Below are 27,217 nucleotides of genomic sequence, written 5' to 3'. Positions count from 1 at the left end.
ATCATCAATTTCATTCATGTTAAATGTGACCAGCTTCAGAAGCGTAGACTCTGGCACCTGTGCATTATCCAGAGTAGAATCAGGACAATTCCTTTCACTTCGATATGTAACAATGTATGCAGTGGCAACTTACCAGCTGTTTAAAATCTTCTTCTGTAAATCCCATATATTTCTGAGCTATTGTGTAATCAGTGTCCAGTGTCGACTGAAAAATGAGAGGGTCATCTGTATTGAAAGAGAAATTTGCTCCATCTTTCTTAAACCTGTTGAAAAACGGTTGCAGTTTTTATTTTCACATGTTGCTTTCGATATGGCATTTCATGACTGATATTAGGAATTTCACACTTTTTTGTTTTGCCTACTGCAGTAAGCTGTATGACGCATATTCTTCAGAGGGGCTATTCAAATGTCGTTTTTTTTTACATAAACACACCTTTTCAAGATGCATTGTGGATTGCACTTAAATGTTTTGTCATGCAACAACATATCACCTTGTGTCACTTAATTGATCTACGATTTGTGTGTTGTATGTTGAGATTTTTCTCATCAACCTTGGATTTCAAAGACTGCTAGGATTTAAATCATTATCTCCCCCCAAGAGAGTGGAAGATGCTTAGATTGATTGGTTGGTCCTATTCCCTCAGCAGATAGGGTTTCATTGAGTAGTGGATACGCTTCTGTTACTTTCCTCCTTCTTACAGCTGCCCACGTCTAGAAAAGAAACCTGTACAGTTTGAAAAGCTAGTACATGTTGCAATCTTTGTGTCCTATCAAAAACTCTGATCTTTTTCTACAAATACTATTCACAAACCTATATTCGAAGTTTACGCCTCCGCCTCTCCTATCTTTTTCTGTGCAGTAATTCACCCCCGCCTCCGCACAAGTAAGTATATGTTTTAGTAGTTGGGGGAGTGGCTGAAAAAGGGGGCATAATTACTACTAAATGGTAGGGTGTTAGGGAGGAGTAAAGAGTTCTTTAGGGAGAGTTACAAAGGGGTTTAGGAAGTGACATATGACCACCCAGAAAAAATCAAGCCCATTGCTAGTCACAAACTGCAATTCTAAAGTTACTACAGCCAAAAGGGTAAAAAAACGGTAGCTCCATGTCTGAGCTGACGTAACCCCAGCACCACACATGGCCACTGCAACACCCCTCCCATAGAAATCAGTGGAGTTAGGGACTTAAAATGAAACCCCATGGGAAATCATGTTACATACAAATCCAATTATTTAAAATTGTTTAAAAATATAATTAAATATGTCAATAAAATATTTAAAACAGTACATAATCCTAAATTAATTAATAAGTAATGTAATACTGTTTTGCATTTTAAAATAATGTAACAATACATTTTATTAAATATAATTTAATTACTTCTAATTGATTATATAGATCACTTTTCATTATTAATGCTTGGTGTGTTATTTTTTCACTGTAGGTGGGAATTTATTTTTAATTTAAAATTGAGAAATATAATTGTAATGCCAAACTTATTGAGAGAACAGCAACATTCCCTGTTTAAAGCTTTGTTAGAAGCAAATTCATTGCTTCATCCACTGCAAGCCATGTTTCACCCAGGATTTTACACTTTGTAGTTTTATCGGATCTAGAGTAACTACAATTTAAAGTCAGCAGTATTGAAGCCTTGATCTTAGTAGTTCTGTCACAAATGTTCATCAATGTCCGCAATGCCATTTTATGTGGTAGGCTGCTTGAATTTACCATATAGATATTTAGGGTACTGTGCATGAGTGGCTCGCTTCCTTTAGGTTAGTTCAACTTGTTTTACCTCTGCCCTAAACCAGTAAAGTCAGGTTATCCACAGGGTTCTTCCTTGCCCCCTATTATATTAAATCTGTAATTCACTCAGTTTCCTTATTAATAATATGGATAATCCTTCTAGAAGTATGTAGATGGTGTTGAATCAAAGACTTCATTAATATAAATATATTTAATTAAATAAAAATAATTTGTCTGAAGTTTAAATAAAAAAATACATTCCGACCTTGAGTAATAAAATACGTTTATTACGCATTAATAATTATTAAATGTGATGTATAGAATGTAACATATTTTAATATTGAATAGGAACGATTTTTTATTTTTAGCTATTTTTAACTTTGAATCATATTTATGTATATTTTTAGGTATTTAAATAATTGTATTAATTTTAACATTACTTCCTATATGGATATTGTTTAAGTCCCTATCTCAATTATTTTCTATCGGAGGGTATTGCAGTATCAATGGTTTGTCAAGTGAACAGAACTGGGCTTATTCTTTTTAAACCCCTTCCTAACCCTCCTTAAACCACTCCTTGCTTCTCCCTAAATCCATTCCATTTTAGTATGCTCCTTCTTCCAGCCACTCCCCTGGTCCCTCCCATAGTTATTAAGCAGTACACTTACATGTGTAAGGATCTTCCCACTGAAAAGATAGAAGAGGTTTAAATTTGCACTCTTTTGTCTGTGAACAGCATTTGGTAGAAATGTAGACGTTCTATTGTAGCGCTCTAAATCTACTGCAAGATGCAGTTTGTTAATAGGGCCCTAGAGATCTGTATAGTTTGTACGTTTGATATATTTACATCAAGTTGTGTATTCTTTGCCTCCCAGTTTCGGTTTGGAATGATAATATAACGAAAGAGTGTTCATGTGTTCCACGATACCTGAAGTACTCTAAGTTCATGTTCTGGATTGTCTAAGTCATTGGTAAGTTATTACTACCGATGAGACACTGTAGCTAGCTTGGTAAGGGGATTTCTGAAACAAAGGTGAGTTGTGGGTCACCCTAACTCACCCAGGTTCTAGATCTCTGTGCACAGCTCTGTGGGAGAACGGAAACCCTGCTACAGTTGTCTTACATTTGTCAGTTGTGCGCTTATATGGCCGAGATACCCGCCACCCCCTCTCAACACAATCCCCAAAGGAGGGAAACCGGAAACAGTTCTTGAGTTTTTGGAAGTGGGATGGAGTGACCATCCCGGCCGTATTTATTAAAACAAAATTAAAACATTAAACGTTTCATGTTATGTACAATTTCATTACCATGATGCGATGTTTGGCTAACCTTAACAGATTCTCTAATACAGAGGTTCTCCTAGCCGAACTAGCATCCTACAAAACATTTCTTGCCATATTGAAATTGTACACCTAACGTTTAAGGGCCAACGGCAAGGTCATAACCGGTGTCAAGATCCCTAACCAGACTTACCCCTCCCACTTGGGCTGGGCGACAGCACGGAGGCGTACCTCAAGTGCAACTATTACCAATTTCCCTTGACTTGACGGGGGCACCTAAAGACTCGACGCCAGTTAAAGGTCGTTCGAATACTCGTGTGAGGTATCTAGAAGGTACCGTAGACCTTATCCCAACCCCACACAACTTACCGCATCTGCCGTCGCAGATGTCACTGGCCCCGGGAAATTCCCCAGGAGGGGGCTGTAACCCCTCCTACAAAGGAAGGGGCCTTGACCGCCTTTCCTTTACTTCCGGCGACCCATCCTTAGAAGGGACCGCCTCCCCATTGAGGGGCCAATGGCCACCTCTCCCGAGCGCTCCCATCCGTGTTGGGTGACGCCCACTCATAGGGATCTACTAATTAGTGCTCACCGATCATGACCTTACCGCCTACCAAATAAATACGACAGTGCTAACTAAAATTCAGAATACAGTGGCCACTATGACCGAAAGGGCATGCATAAAATTCAACACTAAATCCGAATCTCCTTAATGGTAAAACGTACTCAAACAGACCATTCTTTATTAACTCAATATCAACATGATACTCCAACCTGGAAACGAGAACACCAACAAAATTAATCAACTTTATTAAAAACAACTGGCTGTCTTCAGGGGCTGGTGGGTGGGTCAAAATTGGCTCTTCGTTCTGTCCCGAGCTCACGTGCAGCGAGGAGGTGCAGCTTCAGGGCACAAGAACAAGAGGATGTCTTCTGGTCTTGCGTCCCTTTTTATCCGTCTTCAGGGCGGGCGTCTACCCGCCCCTGCCTGCCCCGAGGGCGTGGCTGGCTGCGTCAGTGTCTAGGCCAGCCCACTCTAGGGCGGGAACAGGCGCGCCCCGGCTACGCCGCTTCGGGCATACCAGCCGAGACGCGCCTCCCGCCCCAAAATGGCTTCCCGGGGGGATCGAGGCACTCAGCCATAAGTTCGGGGGGACCAAGTTGGTCGCCCCTTTCCATATGGCCGAGATACCCGCCACCCCCTCTCAACACAATCCCCAAAGGAGGGAAACCGGAAACAGTTCTTGAGTTTTTGGAAGTGGGATGGAGTGACCATCCCGGCCGTATTTATTAAAACAAAATTAAAACATTAAACGTTTCATGTTATGTACAATTTCATTACCATGATGCGATGTTTGGCTAACCTTAACAGATTCTCTAATACAGAGGTTCTCCTAGCCGAACTAGCATCCTACAAAACATTTCTTGCCATATTGAAATTGTACACCTAACGTTTAAGGGCCAACGGCAAGGTCATAACCGGTGTCAAGATCCCTAACCAGACTTACCCCTCCCACTTGGGCTGGGCGACAGCACGGAGGCGTACCTCAAGTGCAACTATTACCAATTTCCCTTGACTTGACGGGGGCACCTAAAGACTCGACGCCAGTTAAAGGTCGTTCGAATACTCGTGTGAGGTATCTAGAAGGTACCGTAGACCTTATCCCAACCCCACACAACTTACCGCATCTGCCGTCGCAGATGTCACTGGCCCCGGGAAATTCCCCAGGAGGGGGCTGTAACCCCTCCTACAAAGGAAGGGGCCTTGACCGCCTTTCCTTTACTTCCGGCGACCCATCCTTAGAAGGGACCGCCTCCCCATTGAGGGGCCAATGGCCACCTCTCCCGAGCGCTCCCATCCGTGTTGGGTGACGCCCACTCATAGGGATCTACTAATTAGTGCTCACCGATCATGACCTTACCGCCACAGGCCCGGATAGTTGACCGGCTATCCGGGCCCCCCACAAAACTCCTAGCTAAAGGTCATGTTTCAACGTTTTTAACCATGCTAAGAAGTCTCCTATGAGTAACTCATTCCCCACCCTAGACAAATGCACACCATCCCCCAGATACATACTGTCATCATTAATACAACCGTGCGAGATAGAATGCAATGTCCTGGAACGAAACAACCTACTCACTTTGTTATTAAGTTTTCTAACAGAATGGTTCAAAGCAGGAATCGAAACAGCCCCCCGCCAGACTTTTCGTGGGATCATATGAGACCACCCAATTATGCACCCCGGAACTCTCCTCGCCAACCAACTTACAGTGGAAAGCATTGCCTCCAGGAGAAGTCGTCTACCGGTGGTGACCAAATCATTACCCCCTAAATGTACTATGACTATAGACGGCGGTGACCTCGTCCGCCCTAACAAACCCTCAAAGAATGCCTGAAACTGGTCAATACAGAGACCGCCCCTTCCGTAGAAGGACATTCTGTACCCGTATTCCCCAGCTACGTGAATCATGTCACCTGCTTCGAATACGTCTGCGGCACGCCTCACGTATGAGTGGCCCACGACCCACACCTCCTTTCTCACAGCCGGTGATGTCTGACCGCTGGCCTGGTGTTGGGTCGACTGCATAGTCCGCCCCGCCTCGAAGGCTTGCGTAACTGAAAACCAAACAAAAGACAAGAAGCGTGAGTACATCATTACAGCTTCACAACATGTGCAATCGCACATACCTCTTATAACAATTGGAGGACCAACGCCCCACTCGTTTTACTTGTTCCACATTAAGACCCCTGGCTGTAGCTTCAGTGGCAGCCCCTATCCGAAAGGAATGGGTCCCAAACTCACCCGGGTCCAAGCCCGCTGCGGTAATTGACATCGCGAGCACCCGCTGAAACTGAAACTTCGTCAGTGGGGCGGCGTCCGCGTGTCTCAACAATGTCCCCCCCCATGATGCCACCCTTCGTGCTAGGTAATCTTCTAAACACTTCACCGGACACATGGAGGACCCTGGAATCCTGCGAATGACTATGCAGTCTCCCACCCCACCTTGATCGGTTTTTGACTTGACAAAGGATACAGTCATCGTCTCACCCCTGATCTGAACGTGTTCCCGGCACAAACCCCCCACCACATCCCGCTTGCTCCTTGCTACCAGCTCACTTATCCTCATTGCCCCGTGAAATGCAAGCGTAAAAGCAGCTCGGAACAAACAGGCCTCGAACTGAGACGAGCATATGGCGGGGAGTGTGGCCAGCAACTGGGACAACCTATCCAGACCTATCGGGCGCCTCTCATCTACTTTGCGACCCTCAAGGCGTTGCCACCCACGCAGCGCTTTCTGTACCACAAAAGACGCTGTCGGGTCCTGGATATTATGAGCCCTGGCAACAAAGGAAATGGCAGCACGATGCCTCTGGGCTGTAGCCACCGACTTCCCAGCCTTACGCAAGGACATCAGAAAATGTACTACCCAATCCTCATGCCCCCAAAGCCCCCCTCTCTCAGTCCCCAAAAAGGCTAAATAAGCCCGAAACGCCCCTTCGTATGCCTTCCTCGTCCTTGGTGCTAGACTCTCTCCCACGAGGTAACGAAGTTCGGGGCACCGAGAGACCAGAGAGCTTCGGGAAAGGGTGCTGGCTCTGGGTCCGCTGAGGGAAGGAAACCCGAGAAAGCCTGCATTTGAAAACGAGACAGTGCATCAGCAGCCTGATTCATCACCCCTGGGACATGTTTTGCTCTGAATACCACGTTCAGTTGCATACACAGTAAGACAATTTCTTTAAGCAGCCTTAAAATCATTTTACAACGTGCTGCCTGACTATTGATGCATTCTACAACGGTCATATTGTCCGACCAAAATATGACAGAGTGATTTTTGAATCCATCGGGCCAGGTTCCGAGGGCCACCAAAATGGGAAACAGTTCAAGGAAAGCAATATTACTCGTCAGCCCCTCTTCATGCCACCATGTTGGCCACCTTTGTGCCGACCATTTTGTGCCGAAGATGGCGCCGAAACCCATGCTTCCCGCTGAATCCGTCCATAGACCCAGCTCTTCAGAGGACAAGGCCGGTTTGTTCCAGACGACTCGACCATTGAAATCCGCCAAAAATGCTAACCAAATACGCATGTCTTGGCGGACCTCGGCCGATAATCTCGTGCGATGATGACCCTCTTTTAGGCCGACCATCGCCTGGGCAATTGAACGGGAGAAGGGGCGGGCCATCGGCATCACCCTTAGGGCAAAATTCAACTTCCCCACCAATTGCTGCAATTGATGCAGCGTAACTTTAGATGCAGTAATACACATTTGCAGGGCTGCCCTGAATTTCGACACTTTGGCAGCTGGTAAACGAAAACAACCCTCACTAGAGTCCAACTCGATCCCGAGAAACTCGAGGCAAGTCGTGGGACCCACAGTTTTACCTGGTGCCAATGGCACGCCAAATTGATTCATTAAAACACAAAAGTCAGTCAAGGCCCGGGCACATTCATCATCCCCAGCGGCCCCAAGGAACAGAAAGTCATCGAGGTAATGCATCACATTTCGAAAACCCGTTTCCTTCGTGTAAACCCATTGTAGAAAACTACTGAATTTCTCGAAATATGCACAAGATATAGAGCACCCCATCGGCATACACCTATCCATGTAATACGAACCTTGAAACATGAATCCCAGAAGACGTTGGTCGTCCGGGTGTACCGGGAGCAAACGGAACGCTGACTCGATATCTGATTTCGCCATCAGCGTCCCGGGCCCCAGGCGATTCAAAATGGCTACGGCCTCATCGAATGATGCGTACCGCACCGAACATACCCCTGGATCAATTGCATCGTTCACAGAAAGGCCATGAGGGGCTGATAAATTGTGGATCAACCGAAACTCACCTGGGTCCTTCTTGGGGACCACCCCTAAAGGAGAACAGACAAACTTCTGTACCGGGGGAACACTAAACGGGCCGGCAACCCGACCTCGGATAACCTCTTTCCGGATCTTATCCTGCACTACAGTCGTATGCTGCAAGACGGAAAGTTGATTTTTGCACGTCCCGACACCCTGAAAGTCCCCCACCGGGATGCGGAAACCATATGAAAAACCGTTCCGCAGCACCCCAGCAGAAGTACGATCTGGGTATTCGCTGAGCCAGGGAATCATCGCCAGGGTATCAATCGGGGTTGGTAAAGGCGCCCCTCGGACTATATTAGACCTGTTTGGTGCCTCCTCTACCCCCATTTTCACCCGATTTGGCTCTGCACGAGGACTCAGGATGGGGTGCCCCACAACCACTACATTCGTGTTTGAATTTACAAGATCCCGGGGGCCTAGTACATTTACTTCTGTTGAAATTGAAACAGAAACCCCTCTTCCCTGTATTGCCGGCGGGTCTCGGGTAATCGTCTGTACCCGTACCCGACCGAAAGGGCGTCCCCCCATTTTGGCGGGAGGACTCACTAACAATACTCCCCACCAACGGCACTTTCAACATCCCCGACTCCTTCATTTTATTCCATGTCAAAGAATCGTAACAGTCCCAGGTTAAACTTTTATTATGCTCCATCGCTTTCCTGAAAAGGTTGTCATAACAGAACCATTGGTTACCTTGGTGCGATGTCGAGTACCCCATAATTCGTGACTGATATACTGGAAATTCAGGGAGCAATTCAGGCCTACGTTCCCCCAAAATTGACGTAAAAATTCCCCAAGCATTACCCCAGTTGCCAATATTCTCATTCACTTTAAAGGCGGCCATTTTGGCGCGCCAAACACTCGGATGCATCAGATCCTTTTGACCCTTAACAGTTTCAACCTCATAGTGATCAACGAGCAGGGAGAAAATGTTTACGTATTCCCCCGCCCAAATCTTTTCCTTTATTGCCAAAGGAACATGTTGCCCCAATTTTTCTCTACGAGAGGGTGTTGACTCATCCCTTGCGATCGGCAATGGCCGCTTACCTGCACCGGACGCTACTTCCGCCCCTCGTGGCTTGTTTATCACCGCATCCGGCGCGGGCACCTTGGCTGCATCACGTTTCTCGCGCAACTGTTTCATGAGTGCTTGCGCTTCGGCAGCCGTGGCGCCCTCGGTACTGTCCCCCAACCATGCTGCTAGCTGTGCCGCCAACTCGGGAGGCATACCCTCAGCGGATGTCGGGGTGACTACGACCGGAATCGGGTTCCCTTCCTGCGGTACCGGGGCCGGTACCGGGGCTGGCGGCTCGAGCGGGGAACAGGGAACCGGGACGTCTCCCCCGACCGGCCCCCTTCTCGGCCTCTTAGGCCTCCCTCCGGCCGGTGGACGCCCCGATCCCTCCTCGCCGTCTCGCCCCGCCAATTGCTTCTTTATCTCGGACATTTCCTTCATGAGAGCCCGAACCATCTGGTCAGTCGACATTCTCTTCGCGCCTTTCTTGGGCATCTTTCAAACGAAGTATCTAGAAGACAAAAAGAAAGATTAAAACGCTCAAAATTGGCTCTTCGTTCTGTCCCGAGCTCACGTGCAGCGAGGAGGTGCAGCTTCAGGGCACAAGAACAAGAGGATGTCTTCTGGTCTTGCGTCCCTTTTTATCCGTCTTCAGGGCGGGCGTCTACCCGCCCCTGCCTGCCCCGAGGGCGTGGCTGGCTGCGTCAGTGTCTAGGCCAGCCCACTCTAGGGCGGGAACAGGCGCGCCCCGGCTACGCCGCTTCGGGCATACCAGCCGAGACGCGCCTCCCGCCCCAAAATGGCTTCCCGGGGGGATCGAGGCACTCAGCCATAAGTTCGGGGGGACCAAGTTGGTCGCCCCTTTCCAAAAGAGTATTGGAGAAACGTAAAAAGTGTGCAAAAATGAATACAACATAGGGCTTCTGCAATGCACTAGAATATCAGGTGGCATCATTACATGAGTAAAATTCAAGCAAATTCAGGAACATACATTTTGGAGAAGATTTGATTGTGGGAAAATACCTTATTGCAGGATGCAGTGCAAAGTCTGTTTTACAGGCTCCTGTAAGGTAGCTTGACCAGGGACAAACCTGTGACATAAAAACAACACATGTAATTCTACACAGACTAAGAATGGCATGCATAAAGCAACTATGTAGCTCACCAATCCACCATTTCAGCTTTTTTAAAATAAAGGATTGCATTAATACCAATGTAAGAAACAAAATCTTTATGAAAACAAATATTTTAAATATGCTTCAGATGTCCCATTATTTTAAGAGAGCATTTATTCACAACTAAATAATTCTCAAACTTTGCCTGATACATACACACAGTATTGAAAGACCAAGCAACTTATACAGCAAGTTCTTCTGTCTAAGGTGATTTAACCTGACCAAATTGAAAATGTGCATTGAACCCCACACATTCCCAGGTTGAGCCTGTTAGTTCCTGAGATACCATCCATTTTCCAAGCCCTGAGACATGTTAATCTGAGTCCACGGCCCTCTAGTCTTACCTGGGGGTTGTCCTGCAGAGCTCTAGAACAGTACAATTGCCCCATCTGGCCATTCTAGTCACTGCATCACAGGGGTAACTTTGAGTAAAGGGTGTCAAAAAAAGGAATGCTCTGGGCTTGGGGAGTGGACATTAGGCACAATACCCCCCTGCCGAGAAGCTTCTCCAGGTACCCAAACATGCTGTTTTTCAACAGAATCGGCTACTGCCCTTTAGACCTGTTGGCTCCGTTTCGGTCTTATCATATTTTCTGACTCACTGCCAATATGCTCCGCCTCATTACTCCTGCCTGCTTGGAGAAACTTGCTGATTTGGGGTGCTAGAAATCTTGTTACTTGTATCCCAGTCATTCAGGCTGTCCCAGCTAACTTGGGGGCCTATTAGGATGGCGGGCGGATCCGTCCATGATTGACCCCCTGCCACATTAGGATGGCTGGAGAGTCTGTGGCGGACGGGAAGAGCGTCGCCGTTTTTCCGACAGTCGACACATTGACCAGGCGGAAAACTGCCACAATATGGTGGCCGTGTCTGTAAGACACCGCCAACCAAATCAGGATGCCGGCGAAGAGCAGCCTTTCCATGGTGGCGATGCCGCCATGGAAAGGCATGTGGTTTTCGGTATTGGGGGGCCCATAGCGCGCCGCCAGGATGTTGGGGGGGTGCAAATGGGGGGTACCTATGGTACCCCCCGGCCTTTGCATGCACAAGGTGGCAGACACCGCGCAGTGCCTGTCACGTTGTGCTGCATGCAAATGCACTACATGCATTTTTTACAATGCGGCGGGTGCTGCTTACAGCACCGCCCACTGCAATGAATAAAATACGTGATGTGCCCGCCAGTGTGGCGTGTGCATCCTAATTTTAATTGCACACCGATGGCGGGCAGTCCCTTTTGCCGTTGAGGTGGCGGGCGGATCGTAATAGAAGCCCTAGTGTTGAGAGGCCATTGTTAGCTTTATCCTTGATGCCAGCCTCACTGGGGACTCAAGCCTCTTGCCGGTTACCAGCTTCTTCCACTAGTCATAAAGGCCTGACATTATTTCTGCCTGTCTTGACACGTGTGCTCTGTAGAAACAGGACCCACTCCTTCCTTGCACTCCTTTCTCTTTCACCCAATTCTTACTCCATGAATTCAAATACTTTTCCTTTGAAAATTTATTTTCATTTTCAAATCATTTTTGTAGCGAGTTTTTCAGTTCATTTACTTCATATATCTTTCATCATTTTTTACATGATTATGATTAATCCCAATGCATTTCAAGCATTACGCTCGTCATCAGGGGATTATTTTTCTGAAAATATAATACACATGTTTAAGTACTGTGGTCCGGTAATGCAACAACTCCAACCGGAGCTAAACCATATAACAACTCTGTACATAGTTATTCTCTGTTCCCCATTTCCAAAACATCCTATGACCTTTCACCGCTCGTTAAAAACGTGTGCGTGTTCTACGTTCTACCAGGTAAGAACAATACAGGGCAACCCAGAGTAAGTTTAATGACTAGACTAAGAGACGCACTCATTGAGAGAAATTTCCTTCTTTTTTCTTGCAGTTTTGAGAACTTACGTGAAGTATTGAAGGTCAGTGTACTTTATTGTTGTGATGAGTTTCATAACAAAAGCGTAGAGACAGATTCAAAACACAGCTTGTGCTAAAGTACGCGCTGTGTTTGGAAACTGACTACGCTTTTGTTTGTCATTCAAGCAAGCCGGGCCGAAGACGGCTGAAATGCCAGAAACTGGTCCCCGGTAGCTTGTTTCCTTCCCAGTATAAGAATTGGCTTGGTAGTTTGGTCTGCCCTGTTCCCATGATGCACTGGGCCAGGGTCAGACTAATTTGCATATAGCCAAGTTCTGAGCTGGGATGGTGCAGTGAGCTAAAAAACGGTGATGGATCAAGCCCTGATCTTTGGACTGGGTAAGAGTGGTCTGCTTAATTCAGACGCTCTGTTCATCACCACCCCCTTTTCTGAATCATTTGTTAGTAAAGAGCAGGGCAGACTGTGGCCTTTTGTTTAAGTATTGCTGCTAACGGAGCCCGTGAAGGGGCTCTGATTAACAGCTCTGATTAACAGCAATACTTAAACAAAAGGCCACAGTCTGCCCGCGCACCCATATAGCCACCAGCCCCCGCCTCCTTACCTTCACTCGTCATGTTCCCGCCGCTCGCTTCTTCAAAGCGGCCGGCGGCGCGACTCTCTTGCGCGACATCCTGTGTGCGCGCTCCACGCGAGGCGGTGCGTGGTGATGTAAGGGGAGGTGCACGCCTGCCCTAGAGGGAACGGTGGTGACATGTATACTAAAAGTAGTAGACATCTTGAATTGTGCAACTTAGTCTACTTGTTTGCCTGAACCTTGCTACCAAGTGATGCTTGAGCCCAGGATTAATACCATCTCTTTCATTGGTGTTTAGACCTCTTTAGAACTGGCCACTTCATGTTGAAGCTCTATGTGATGTTCTGCGGCTTGTATAGCGCATGGCTGTCTCTGCAAAGAGACCTCCCAGCGCTGGAGAGCGGGAAGAAAAAAAGCAAGATGAAAAGTTACTGGAACAGCCGTGTCTTTACGGCCTTTCTTAACATCAGATTATCAGAAATCCTCCTAATAGCAAGAGGCAATGAGTTCCCCAAAGTAGGAGCCAATACCCTAAAAGAACGGCCTCCAGTTCTGGCTCTGCAGAAGCGAGGCACATACATCAAATTAAGGTCGGTAGAGAGCAGAGCACGAGATGGAACATAATGGTGGCCCAAGTCATTGAGGATCGCAGGGCAGGAGCCCGTCAGAACTTTATGCGTTAAGCATAGAGCTTTGAACCTAATTCTCTGCTCCACGGGGAGCCAGGAGTTGACACAGTGTCCCTGAAACTGAACTGTATTTGGGCAGAGCAAAAAAAGTGCGAACTGCCTCATTCACAGCACATTGAAGCCTATTTATCACAGACTTATTAGCTCCTAACAGGAGGCAATTGCAATAATCTAACCTAGACATGACGGTGGTTTGAACAATAGCTGGCGCTTTCGAGGATCAAACAAACCCAAAATGGTTTTGAGTCCGCGCAGAATACCAAAGCAGGTCCCTGCCACAGACTTAGCATGTTCCTCAAACGAAAGTACAGAATCCATCCTTACACCGAGGTTTTTTACCGACATTTTGGGATTGCTAAATGATGGCGGCCACCAGTTATTGCCCCACTTATGTGAATCTTTGTCAAGTAATAGAATCTCTGTTTTAGATGAGTTTAATTGGAGACAGTTTGCCTCCATCCACCCAGCTATGGCTGCCAGATCCTCCTGAAATTTAATCATGTCTTGACAGGTGTCTTGGGTACAGGCAAACATTTGTAGCATATCGTCCGCATAAGATACCATCTGTATGTTACGGGTGTGGGCCAACAAGGCCAGCGGACGAACATAAATGTTAAATAATGTAGGGCTCAGATGTTGAAGCTCTATATTGGCTCAATTGCTCCAAATCTGGGATTTTTGGTAATTTCATCCCTTGGACCATTGTTTATGAAAAAGCCAAGATATGATCTAATGTCGAGGTGAGGGAGGGCACAGGAGAAAACAAAAAAGAAATCCTATAACTTGTAAAGAAGCTACGCAAAGGATAGAGTCAGAAGGGCAAAATATTTTCCAAATATTTAGGACAACCACTTAGTATATTAATGAGTTTGATTTAAATTACTATTATATGCATTACATGTGTCTTATGTGGATATCTTAAATTTCTGCAATGGATCGCTCTTTTAGGACAATCACTGGATGCTGTTGCTCTAAAGTATCATACCTCAAAATGCATCCTCTTTTTCAATAGCTCTTCATAGAGAATGGGGTCCTCCACTGTGTGGTACCCATGTCCAATTCTTTCTGCTTTCAAAATTTCCACAGCCTGAAATGTAAAAAAATGCTATAATCCATATACTGTTTAGTAACACACGGTTAGTGAATACATCTTTTTCTCAATAACTTGTGCTGTACTATTTAAACAGTAGATCCAACTTGCTTGATATATGAAAACAGTACAATAATACTGAACAGTACTTTGATTTAGAAAATTACATTCCTATTTTTTCTGTGACCAAATTCAGAAATCGTTACTTAACTTCTACATTCACTTGGAGTGGAGCTGCACATTCACCCTCTCATCTTGCAAAGCATCGTTTTGCTTCTTTATCCACTTCTTCTCTTGAATTTGGGTGGAGAGATTGTAGTGGGGCGAGCTGTGGTCGTGGAGATGACAGGAGGGTATCAATTTTCCTTTTTTTTTGGAATTGTGAAACACTCTTTTTTTTCAGATATGGCTTCTTCAAAAGAAAGCCTTTTCTTAAGTGGCTGTGTGGATTACAGGCGGAGGAGCAGTAGAGAGCAACAATATGACCTGTGTTAAACACAATCCTGATCCATCTAGGGAAATTTGCCATTGCAAGAGGGGTAGAATTTAAAGGCAGTGTTTTTCTTTCCATCACCCAAACAAGCCATTCTCATATGACCTGGACTCAGGCGCATCAGATCACATGATAATCACAAAGCATTCAAAATTGTTTGGGTTATTCTTGATGCTGTATGTGAATTTCTCACCATCATCTGGTATACAATTTCTGGACTGATGCGCAGCTGTAACGTAGGTGTCAAAACAATGCTGAACCCCCATCTGAAAAAAAAATGGAGGTGGCATCTGTGTCCTGATGCCAATTGGGCTTCAGGGAGGTGCTGCAAGTCACCATGAAACTGAACCTTCATGTAATGTATTGAGGCCAAGTTTAGATGGCAGGAGTGGCATTGATATGTGATCTTCTTCAGCTACACATGCTCCAATCATTTAATTATCAGTATTCCTTAATATGACATTTACATAGTCAATGTCCTAATTCATGCATGAAACAAGCATTTATGTGTAACTGGACTGTCGTCTGGATTAGGATTGCCACCTTTTAAAGAGAAAAAATACCCGTCATCTGGTCACTTTTAAGATTCTGCAAAGGACCAACATGATTCTTAAGTACAACTTTATATGAAGTCGTCGGTATTCATTTCTGGCATGGCCTTTCTATAGTTGTTGCTTACTTTAATTATCAGTCGGGTCATAAAGGTATCTATAGAACACATTGTAAAGTGTATTCTTCCAACAATTATTGTTTAAAGAATATACTGATAAAGGTAAAAAATACCTGCTTTATGTGAATTTCCTAATTTTTGCTCTGGCCGGGATATTAAAATACTGGCCATACCGGTATCAAACCAGCCAGGATGGGGATAAACATTTATCTATACCATTGTCCAACCTTTTTCTCCAAGAAACATAAACCTGTCTTATAATATGACAAACATGAATGTGGATGCTTAAAAACTCAGACACTAACCAGCATTAACACAAATAATCCTAATGATATGTGAGTGGATGATTGTATGTATGAAAATCGTTCCTCTTTGAGAAAAAGTATAAGAAAAGGAAGAGCTGAAATACCTAATTACAACTCTCCTTTCCGAAAGTGTTAAAATAACAGGAGTACATGAAAAGATTACATTTTTAAGGCAGGCTTGTTCTGCCCCGCCCCCCCATACTTGGTTATCTTTCTCCCACACCTTTCAAAAAGGTACCACCCAAGCAAATCTAACCTTCCAGAGCTGGAATCTGCCAGCTTCTATAACCGTGCAAGAAAGGCCCTCACACAAGGGACTCCTTCAACATGTCTATTTGTAGGTTTATCTCATGTAGTCAATCCATTTCAACAGCAGTTCTCTTGTTGGTGAGTCTATTTTAAATTAGCGAGTTACAAAAATTGTAAAAGAAAAAAATTAATTAAATATGTTGGTTACGGAGGTATTTTCCTATTCTAGTACTCTCCCTTTTTATTGGCTAACTTCTTTTTTAAATGTGCTAATGTTATTGCTGGTTACGAGGCATTGGTGTACCTATGTGGCCTCTGGTATTTTAATGTTTTAGAGCAGTGTTTCCTAAACTGTGGGTTGCCAGACGATTATTGGTGAGTCGGGAAAGTCCAGAAATAAATAAAGATGCCTTTAAATTCTTTGTTAATCTTGTCACATTTACCTGCTTCAAAGCCTTCTGATAAATTGCAGATTTTTCTTTTAACAAAGGATTGGTGTTTACTTTTCTTTCTCTGATTGAAAAGTGAGAGGAGTTTTTAAAGTGAATTATGTGACAATCTTGCTGGCGTATAGGGAGTTTGAAATGAAAGGTGTAGGATGACGGATTTTTTACAATACACAATAAAATGTGAATACTTGTAGATGAACTGTATGCATTCAGCAGTTAGGAAAGCAATAATGAAGCCCTTTTTTGTAATCTTGAAGTGCTGGAATCAGACGTTCATAAGATTACAACAAAGCAAACCACTTTACCTAGTGATGGACAAAAGATAACTATTTACAGAATCCCTTTTCCACAGATTATTTGAGTGTTATATGATGTATAGTTTCAGGAGTAAAACTGTCTGGCTGTGCAAAGTTAGTGCCAATTTCAATGGAAAATGTGCTGTCTGTAAATGAGAACGTGCTACCATGCAATGCTTTAGTTACTTTACACAATGGCACCTTCTCATGCCCATTAAAAAGTAGGTGGGTTGCAAAGGTTTGTTCTTCGAAAAAGTGGGTCGTGGTTCTAAACATTTTGGGAACCACTGTTTTAGAGCATGGATACATGAAGTTTCCTATATATTTTGTAACTTGTAATTCATGTTGTTTTAAATTAACATTTTGACTATAGGAGTTGTGTTTTTTATGTGGTAAATGTGGTAAGTTACAGTTTGGGGGTCAAATGCAGAAGTTTGTTGAATTTCCTCATTTAGGAGATAATTTAATTTTCAGTTGTTTTCTTTTCTCACATTTGTTTTTAGTACAATTTATTTTGAAGTACACATTGCATTAGAGTATTTTGACTTTGGAACATTTAAAACAAAACTATTTAAATAATTTAATTTCAAGCAGACAGATATCAATAGAACAGAGAAAATACCATACATTTCGCAGCCAACAAAACAGAAACATGGATGAAGATGAACTCAATGTGCTGTCATTACAATGTCAAATAGATTTATAATACTGAAGAACTTATGAAAATGATGCTCAAGAGAGACAAATTCAGAAGTCATCAACATAAAAATCTAATAAGAATCTGAAGAACCTAAAAATGTTGGTGAGAGGAAATAGAGATGAACCAAATGATCTAACACAGTAGTTCTGCAGAAGAGGAAATATGGGTAATCACCCAGCTACCACATCACAGCAGACTGAATTAAGGAAGGTAAAGAAGTAACACAAAGTAGGACAGATCTGCGGAGATGCCCTAGTCAGTTAAAAATGTTAGCATAATAAAGGGATGCACAGTGTAACCGGCATCAGAAACGTTGAAATATGGGTAAACGCAGAGAATAATTTAGAGCTGTAGAAATGTAGTGATCTTTGATACACTTGGGATGATCTCAATCTTATATTGCATCACTGCTGGTTTACATTTTTTAATAAAAAACTGAAAAAAGAATGGTGACAGAATTCAGACATTTCTGTCGATGGAGTGGGTGGGATTTACATTTCTTCTCAAATTTGTACGGTGAATGAAGCATTTCTGTGTGCATGACATAAGGCACTTGAGGACAATAAATATGAGATTGTTACAAAGAATGGTGTAACGTTATATGTAAGCCATTATAAGCACAGGATATTCCATATAATTATCACCAGTATGTATTTATATTTAATAATATTAACGTGCAATTTGTATTGAAGTTGCAGGGGCAGGCATTGTATCTAGAGCCTGACTAATGGGTAATAGAAGAAACAGTGAGGAAATGCAGAGATGAATTTATAAAGTCAAAAGTCTCCAGGAGTTGGAAAAATACAAAAAAGAAAAATCTGTCAGAAATTTGGGAATAGAAAGGTCAAAAAAGGAGGAAGATGGAGTATAGAAGGATGTCTCAATGATTTAGGGGCAAAAGAAGCTAGAGATAAAGAATGAGGAGAATTAATTGGTATTAATTTACTCCTAAACGTCAGTGTTTGTAGAAAATATTCAGTTTTTATTATTGTGATACAAAAATATTGTAAACGCTGAGGTAATATAAATTTTTGGTCAAGTTATGTTCCCTAGCGCGTACCCCACCGACTCCATGTACGAGTTAAAGTGCATGTAACTTCCCTCCTGTGTCAGCTATGAAGACGCAAATACATTTGCGTCCAACGTTAACATGTCCTCTTTCAGACCCACCATGAATGGGTTGAATGGTCCGTTCCTAAGTATGCTATGCCAACGTCTTTTTGTAGTGTACTCCTATGTTTTTCAGCTCTGGCTGAAGTAGGCCCTGAATCTCTGCCACCGAACCTCTTTTCTGGCTTCTGACTGCAAGGGCCTCTGCCCAGGCTGCCCCCGTACCCGTGAACTCCGACTTACTTCTAGCACGGCCCCTCGCGCTCGGCTCAGCCTGCTGCCTGCCAAGATTGACTATAACCTTCGAGTTATCTGTTTCCCTCCCCGAAAATACATTCCTGCCTGCTAGCTTCAGTAAACATCCTTCCTCAGCTACAGGGCCAAAGGGCCGACCTGTCTCTGTGCAAGTAATTCATAGCTTCTGTTGCCATGCTTCCATGGAAGGCCCCATGCCCCCACGCTTCTCATACAGACACTCAGGCGCTTATACACGCACTCACAGCAAGTATAGAATAGCTTCTGCTCTAGAGACCTTTCTGCCCAGATAGCTTAGTTCCTAAACATCAGATATCAGATATGATAGAAGCACAAGTTGATCTGACATGCCAGACTTCTGTCTCTTTCCGTCAGTGTAAATGTCAAGTCCCCTGCACCCCTCCAATTACACGTCATGCAGCTGCGCGCGCATCCAAGTTTCCGATTTCTGCTGACATTGCAACATTTTCTGTTAGTGCCACCCCTTTGTGACACCTATCAGTGACGTTTCTAGAACACACCTCTAGTTCACGCCTCTTGATTACGCACATGTACCATGTGTATATTGTTATCTTGTCTTCTCTCAGCTGTTACGCCTTCTATACTGTTTTCAATGGTGTACAATAAGTATATAAGCTATGTACTGTTAATAAAATGTTAGCGCGCTCTATCCCTTCTGACACCCTGTGTGGTGGTCAGAACACGATATCTTGGCCATGACCATTCCTTTTTAAGGAATAAAACCCCTTAGAACTCTAAACACCACGGACTCTGTTTTCTTTCATTTCCGATTGAGTTATTATTGATTAAGTACTTACCTGCATAGAAATTAAGAGTAAATTATTTATTTACATCATTTTGGCGCCCGAACAGGGACCCCTCCCCCACCTCACGCGCCGGTTGGTGCGTTGCAACCTGTGTCCCCTGCCGTCAGTTAGCCGGAACATACGCGTATCGGCAGGATTTCCTGCATCTCCCTCTGACCCACGGAGGTGACGAAGACTGCGATCAGTACCCAGACGAGGCGGTGAGGAGTGCGGAGGATCCCGACCAGAGCCTAGCCGAAAGAAGCAAGGTCCGAGGTGTCAAGAGGCCCACCAGGTTTCCGAAGTTTTCCGAAGTTTTCCGAAGTTTTTCCGAAGTTTTCCGAAGTATCGAGTCGAGTCCAGTCGAGTTTTCCGAGGCCTTCTGTTTCCGTGCTTCCCGGTGAGTACCATTGCTGGGTCGTATCTAGACGGGTTTGGGTACACAAGTCCGGTCTGCACTGTTTTTAGGCAGTGTATCTGTACTGTCTAGCAGTATATCTAGTATTCCGAATCTCTGAATTTTTGCACTGTTATACCAGTGTATCTGTACTGTTGAGCAGTACATCCAGTATAGTGGGGTAGTCATCTATGTTTTAAATGTTTTTGTGATTAATGTCGTGGTATGAATGTGATTGTTTTCCTGTGCATCATTGTGTTTTCTGGTATAACTAGTCACCTTCAGAATTAAGTATCAAGGATCGAGCATTTCAGTATCAAATAGGCACCATGCCGTTTTTCAACAAGTTAAAGCAGATAGGAACTAGGAAAGGGATGCTAGAGGAAGAAATTCCTATCCCTCCTAGGGACACTCCAGGCAATTTTATGTATAATAAGCATGGCATAGACGCCATATTGTATCTAGAATTATGGACCGATTATACAAAGCACCTAGAGGAAAGATACCGATGGCCAATTAATGGAACATGGGATGCCGAGTGCATCATAAAGGTAGAAGAGGCATTACGGAAAAAGAAAGCCAGACAATCTCAGAAAGACGCCATAGAATTCTGGCGTAAGGAATCACATAAACGTGCTGAAAGAGCACTTCGTAGAGAAGACAGACTTAAAGAATCAGAAAAGGCCCAAGAAAACGAATTAGTTATTGAAGGAATTCGAGTAAAATCAGAACAAATAGATCGCATCCGAAATAGCCAAGTGAACAGCATGTATCTTTTGGCCGAGGGTACACCTGACGCCATTTCAGAAATACCGAAAAATTTGCCGTCACCATTAGTTCCAACTAAAGTAATGCACAAGACTACTAAAGACATATTCCTAAATTCATACTTAGAGGATGTAGCACCAGCTTACACCAATCTGCCTGTTCGTGCCCTGCCTACTGACAGGGACGGAGGTGGCACTCCACCCCCAGGTCACGTTCCGCCGGTACCGCAACAGACCTCCCCCGTTCCGCCAGCCCCGCCGCTTCCCGTACTCAAAACTGACCTACCGAAACCACGTTTGCCTGATCCACCTAAACGACAAGTTCAAGTTCAGATACAGACTCCACAAGGGGGTAATGCACAAGCTTCCGCTTCAGGAGGTGCGACCGCGGGTCCTCAGACCCCGCCACCAACTCACAGATTCAATCTCAGAGGTATGCAGAGTCCTCTTACGTACAGGTCTCCCCACTCCTCTAATTCATCCCGCCTTGACGCATTAAAAGAAAACATGTCAGTTTGCAGATATGATCCAGTACCCGGAAAGGACGATTTAATGATATTGGCATCATTACGGTTAAGATCTGCTACTGATAACTTGTTATGCTATGTAGGAATGAAGGAGCGTCTAGATAGAATATATGAGTTTGTTCAGACAGGGAAAGACCCTGACAGTATTAAGGATGCCATGGAAAAACAGAAAGTTGACATGCAAGCATTGATACTACGATTTTTCATAAATTGTCTAATAAGAGAACGAGACAGGCCCGGAACAGATCAGAGTGAATTAGATGCATTGAACAAGTGGGGTCAAAATATAGCTGAAGGAAAACATGACAGACAGAATTGCATAGCCTCTATGTACAAGAAGATTAGGAAAGCAGTGATAGCAGTACACGAGAAAGAGAAAGAAAAGGCTTCCTCCGAGGAGGAAGAAGAACAGGAAGAATCCGAAAGAAATGTAGGCACCATAGCATATGTAGGTAAGGGAACTTACCTTAGGAAGGGTATCCGTCCAGAGAGCAAGAGAGTTTTCTTCTCTGCCTTGACAAATCCGAATTCTGCTGAGCATCAGTTCCAGGAAACTGATAAAAGGCTTCGAGATCGAGTTGGGTACCATGTACTCAATTCTATGGATGAACAAGAACTAGCCCGATCAGCTGTATCATGGGCCGAAAATGCAGACATATATAATGATGACACAGTAGCACAGACATTTCTGAACCTCTCCCCCGACGAACAGAAATTAGCAGGTGTATACATGATTCAGCACCTTCTTATCAAATACAGAAAACACTATTCTGATCCAGGTCCCTTACACGAAACACTAGAAGCACTACTCATGGATAGATGGAGAGGCTTAAGTACCAAATTAATTCAAATAATTCTAGAACAGCGACACAGATATGACACTTTTGTAAGCTCTGAATATGTTCCCGCCCCACCTCCAGAAAGGAAAATGTACCACATGCAATGCGGGGGTAGTATAGAAAGTCAGAACCCCTTACGAGAAGTACACCCGGTTATGGGTGAGGATAAAACCTTGAAACGCGTGTATGTACACACGCCTCTGACTAAATTGGAACTGTTAGAAATGAAGAAACTAGTACCATGCCATGATAAAGACCCTGCAGGTTTTCATAGAGAGCTTAAAGACATGTTACTAATGGGGGATTACACGTATGATGATATCATGAAAATGTTGAAGGTATTATTGCCTACGGGTATATTCGAGAAATTGAAGGAAAAGGAATGGGAGGTGGGAGACACAAAGATTGCCTGGGCAGAAATAGAGGACGAAGAAAAGAAACGGGTCCCAGGGTTAGGCCTTGGGGACAAAACTAAAGCATTACCAGGTTTGATAGTACAGGTCCTGCCCAGATTATTGACAACTAGAAAAGAGGATTGGGATGCAATCTCGTCCTGTAAACAGAAACATGATGAAGATACTAGTGACTTCTATTCAAGATTCGAGAAATGTTTTATTATCAATAGTGGCCTCAAGCCGAGTAGCGAGTCGTACCCGCATCTTTTTGTATCAAAGTTAGTCGAGAATTCCTTACCGTTAGTTAAAAATCGAGTGTACAAGGTCGAGAGTACATGGCAAGCAAATACGCCATCCCAGATGTTACAGATGTTACAATATCATCAGAACAGAATTAGAGAAGAACAAGATCAGGAACAGAAACGTATGAAAGACACAAAGATGAAAATGTTAGTAGCCCAGACGGTCCCATCCGACGGTCACAGAAAGGGGGCGACCCAGACAAGTCACACTACAGCTCCCGTTAAAGGGACATGTAATTACTGCAAGCAGCCAGGTCACTACGTACACGAATGCCCCGTTCTGAAACATAACATAGCGACAGGTAAAACTAAGGAAAGACAGCATCCGCCTAGACAGGACCATAACCAGCATCAGTCTTCACAGAATACACAGAGTACACAGCCTATGCATGCTTCTTCGACTCCAGCACAGACAGTAGCGATACCACAGCCACAGCCTATTGCCGCGTCTCAGCAAGTCTCACAACAGATGTATCAGTATGCTCAGTCCGCTTATCCCGAATATTCCCGATATACATGAAACAGCCTAGAGAGGGAAGGTGGCTTGCCTCTTATTGAGATTCCTGTAGATCAAGAAGGTCCTTATGTACACAGTCAAGTATTAGGAAAAGACAGAAAGTTTTTAATTGACACAGGGGCAAGTCGCACTACAATCAGCCATGATGAAGTTCCAGGGGCACCCCTCTCAGGCTCACAAAATGTTTCCCTTGGTTTTTCAGGACAGCCTATTGTAAATGAGGTATCAGAACCAGTTCCCCTGGCTGTGGGTCCATTATCACGTGTTACAGACCTGTTACTGACGAAATCATGTCCGGAAAATCTGTTAGGAATTAAAACATTGAAGGCTCTAGGAGCTATAATATGCTGTTCCCCGGAGGGAGTTAGACTCTTTCTGCGGGATTTCAAGGGTCATTATGTTTTGCGAGAATTCGATGTCAGATTGAAAAATGTACCAGATTTCTTATGGGCAAAAGGCCCAACTGATGTAGCTTGTATGCACATTACACCATACCGCGTTACACTCAAGGCAGGTGTTGTATTACCCAGAATCAGACAATACAAGTTACCACCCGATGCTGTAGTGGCTTTACTGAAAATCATTGAAGAGCTCATTGCCCAAGGAGTGGTCGTCGAGACCGACTCCAATATCTGTAATTCACCCATCATTCCGATTCTTAAACGTACAGATCCCAATGCACCGCCAGTATATCGGCTGGTGATTGATCTTCGAGAATTAAATAAATGCATTATTCCACAGTATCCTGTGGTCCCCGATATCTCATCCCTATTGACTGCCATTGATTCAGAAGCAACGTTCTTTACTGTAATTGATCTCAAGAACGCCTTCTTCAGCGTGCCTATTGATCCAGAGAGCCAATATCTCTTCGGATTCAGTTTAAATGGACGCAGCTTCAAATTTTCGCGTGCACCTCAAGGATTCACAGAAAGCCCCAGCATCTATAGTCAAGCACTGAAAAGACAACTAGATTGTATTCAAATGCCAGTTAACACCGCTTTACTGCAATACGTCGATGATCTGCTGATCACCGCACGAAGTGAGCCCGAATGTGAAAAAGCATCACTGACAGTTTTACATTTCCTGGCCGACAAGGGACACAAGGTGTCCCCTTCGAAGCTACAATTCTGTGTTCAGCAAGTTGTGTACTTGGGTCACTTGCTGTCCAAAGTGGGGAGACAGCTCACTCCCGATCGCATTCAGTTAATTGCAAATATGCCGCAACCCCAGACACAAAAGGAAGTGCGGGCCTTCATAGGCCTCACCTCGTACTGCAGACAATGGATTCCCCAGTATGCATTTCTAGCCAAGCCACTCATCCAGTTAACAACACAGGAGGCAGCGACTTCGACTGTCCTCCCTTGGACTCAGGAACACACACAAGCTTTTGAAGACTTAAAGAAAGCATTATGCCAAGCACCAGTTTTAGCAACACCATGTTACAGCAAACTGTTTACACTTTTTGTTAGAAGAACGTGATGGTACAGCCTTGTCTGTCCTCACTCAAGATCAAGCAGGTTCACATAAGCCTTGCGCTTATTTTTCTAGTACATTGGATTCAGTAGCCCAAGCACTCCCTGCGTGCTTAAAGTCAGTGGCAGCAACAGCGTTAGCAATAAGACAAAGTGATTCAATTGTTTTAGGTCACCAGTTAACAGTTCAAGTACCACATTCTGTAGAGGTTTTGTTAAACAGAACCCAGACTCAACACTTGACTATAGCACGACTGACAGGTTATGAATTGACACTATTCCAGCCACACATAGAAATCAGACGCTGTGGCATCCTGAACCCAGCAACACTGTTACCCACAAGTATGACAGATTCAGCCCCGCATGATTGTATAGAAATCATTAATGCAGTAACAAAGCCTAGACGAGATTTAACAGATGTTCCATTGACAAATCCAGACCTGACACTTTATGTGGACGGTTCATGCATGAGAACAAGTACAGGAGAATTAGTGGCCGCGTATGCCGTGACCACTGAAACTGAAATTAAAGAAACACATCGTATTGACACACTGTCTGCTCAAGCAGCAGAGCTCATCGCTCTGACCCGAGCTTGTATTCTAGCCAAAAACAGAAATGTTAACATATACACTGATTCCCGTTATGCCTTCGGAGTTGTACACGACTTCGGAGTCCTCTGGCAAGAACGAGGTTTCCTGACCTCTCATGGGGCCAAGATTCAACACGGTCCCCTCATTCAAGCACTGTTAGAAGCAATACATTTGCCTTCGGGCATATCAGTCATGAAGTGTAAAGCACATACTAAAGTTACAGATTCTGTGTCCCAGGGTAACGACCTGGCAGACCAGACAGCAAAACATACAGCACTGACTCACACCCAGATTACTGATGTGACAAAGACAATAGTACCGACAAAATGTATGACAGTTAGAGATCCCGCCCTAGACGTAATTGATATCCAGACACATGCTACTCTAGATGAAATAAAGAAATGGACTGAACTAGGAGGGATTCAGACAGATCAAGGTTGGGTGACGAAGGGAAAATCTATATGGTTTCTCCCCGACTCAATGGTTCAAGTCATGATAAACACAGCACATAGCCCGGCACATCTAGGAGAGAAAGCGATGTTAGACAGTTTGCAAAATCTCTGGTACAACAAACACTTACGAGCAGCAGCAAAACAGAAAGTGCGTACTTGCATGATCTGTTGTCAGTTCAATCCAGGTAAAAGCGTCCCTGTAGAGCAAGGTGGATTTCATCCTCCCGATCACCCTTTTGAAGTCCTCCAGATGGATTATATCCAGATGGACCGTTGTCGAGGTTTTAAATATGTTCTCGTAGTTGTCTGTGCTCTGTCCCGCTGGACCGAAGCATACCCAGTATCAGATTACACTGCTCCGACCACTGCCAAGCAGCTGGTTCGTGAATTCTTCCCACGATACGGCTTGCCTCGTGTCGTATACTCAGATAACGGTCAGCCATTCTCATCTGCATTAATGAAAGAAGTTTCTCTACTGCTAGGATATCAGTGGAGGTTCCATTGTGTCCGACACCCCGAAGCAGCAGGCCTTGTAGAAAGGCATAATCAGACACTAAAATTACGTCTTGCAAAGATCTGTCAGGAAAAGGGGGTCGACTGGATAGTCGCCCTGCCCGTGGCACTATTCTACATGAGAATGGTCGCCCATTCAAGATCAGGGCTATCCCCGTACGAAGTGGTCTTTGGCAGACCACCGAATATGTGGGGGACGCCCATTCCGAAGAAAATCACTGATGTTGATTGCAATATGTTGACAGATTACCTTGCCTCCTTGATGTCTGCACTCCAATCATGTCGTTCACAGGTTGCCGCAGCCTTCCCTGACAACACTGATGTAAAGCCGCACGAGGTCCGTCCTGGGGACCTGGTACTCGTCCGGAATTTCGACCGGAAAAGCCCGTTGGAGCCCCGCTGGAAAGCACCGAAGATCGTCCTCCTTACCACCAGGACCGCCGTGAAGATAGAGGGGAGAAAGGGGTGGGTCCACACGAGTCACATCAAACTTTGCAATGAACTAAAAAACGGACTAAAACAGGACTCTGACTCGTCCACCCCCACCAAAGACTGTGTTGAGGGAAAAGACTTTGCAGTATCTGAACGAGAAAAGACTCCCCAAGAACAATATCGTATGAAACTCCGATCTAGCAAGTCAGACAGTTTAATTGTTTAAGTCCTCCCCTAGGTGAATCGGTTAAATAGTTTCTGACATGTATCCCCTAGATCGAGATAGAGAGAGAGAGAGACAAGTCAAAAGAAATACTTACTGCGAATCACTGCGTAGTCACTGTATAGTGACGTTGTTAATAATG

General features: G+C 44.5%; 1 protein-coding gene across 1 annotated transcript in view; it reads right to left on the bottom strand.

Annotated features, from left to right (window-relative positions):
- The window catches only part of LOC147665692 (adenosine deaminase-like), a gene marked incomplete at its 5' end in the record, with an annotated part of 91,548 nt that overhangs the window by 12,759 nt on the left and 51,572 nt on the right, over nucleotides 1–27,217 (bottom strand). Inside the window, 3 exons of the mRNA XM_086949585.1 lie at nucleotides 134–263; nucleotides 9,925–9,992; nucleotides 14,212–14,313. Coding sequence (XP_086805711.1) covers nucleotides 134–263; nucleotides 9,925–9,992; nucleotides 14,212–14,313 — 300 coding nt within the window. The remainder of the gene's footprint in view (nucleotides 1–133; nucleotides 264–9,924; nucleotides 9,993–14,211; nucleotides 14,314–27,217) is intronic.

This window comes from Lissotriton vulgaris, unplaced genomic scaffold (assembly GCF_964263255.1).
Source record: "Lissotriton vulgaris unplaced genomic scaffold, aLisVul1.2 SCAFFOLD_260, whole genome shotgun sequence".
Taxonomy (NCBI): Eukaryota; Metazoa; Chordata; class Amphibia; order Caudata; family Salamandridae; genus Lissotriton; species Lissotriton vulgaris.
This window is presented reverse-complemented; position numbering and strand designations above follow the sequence as displayed.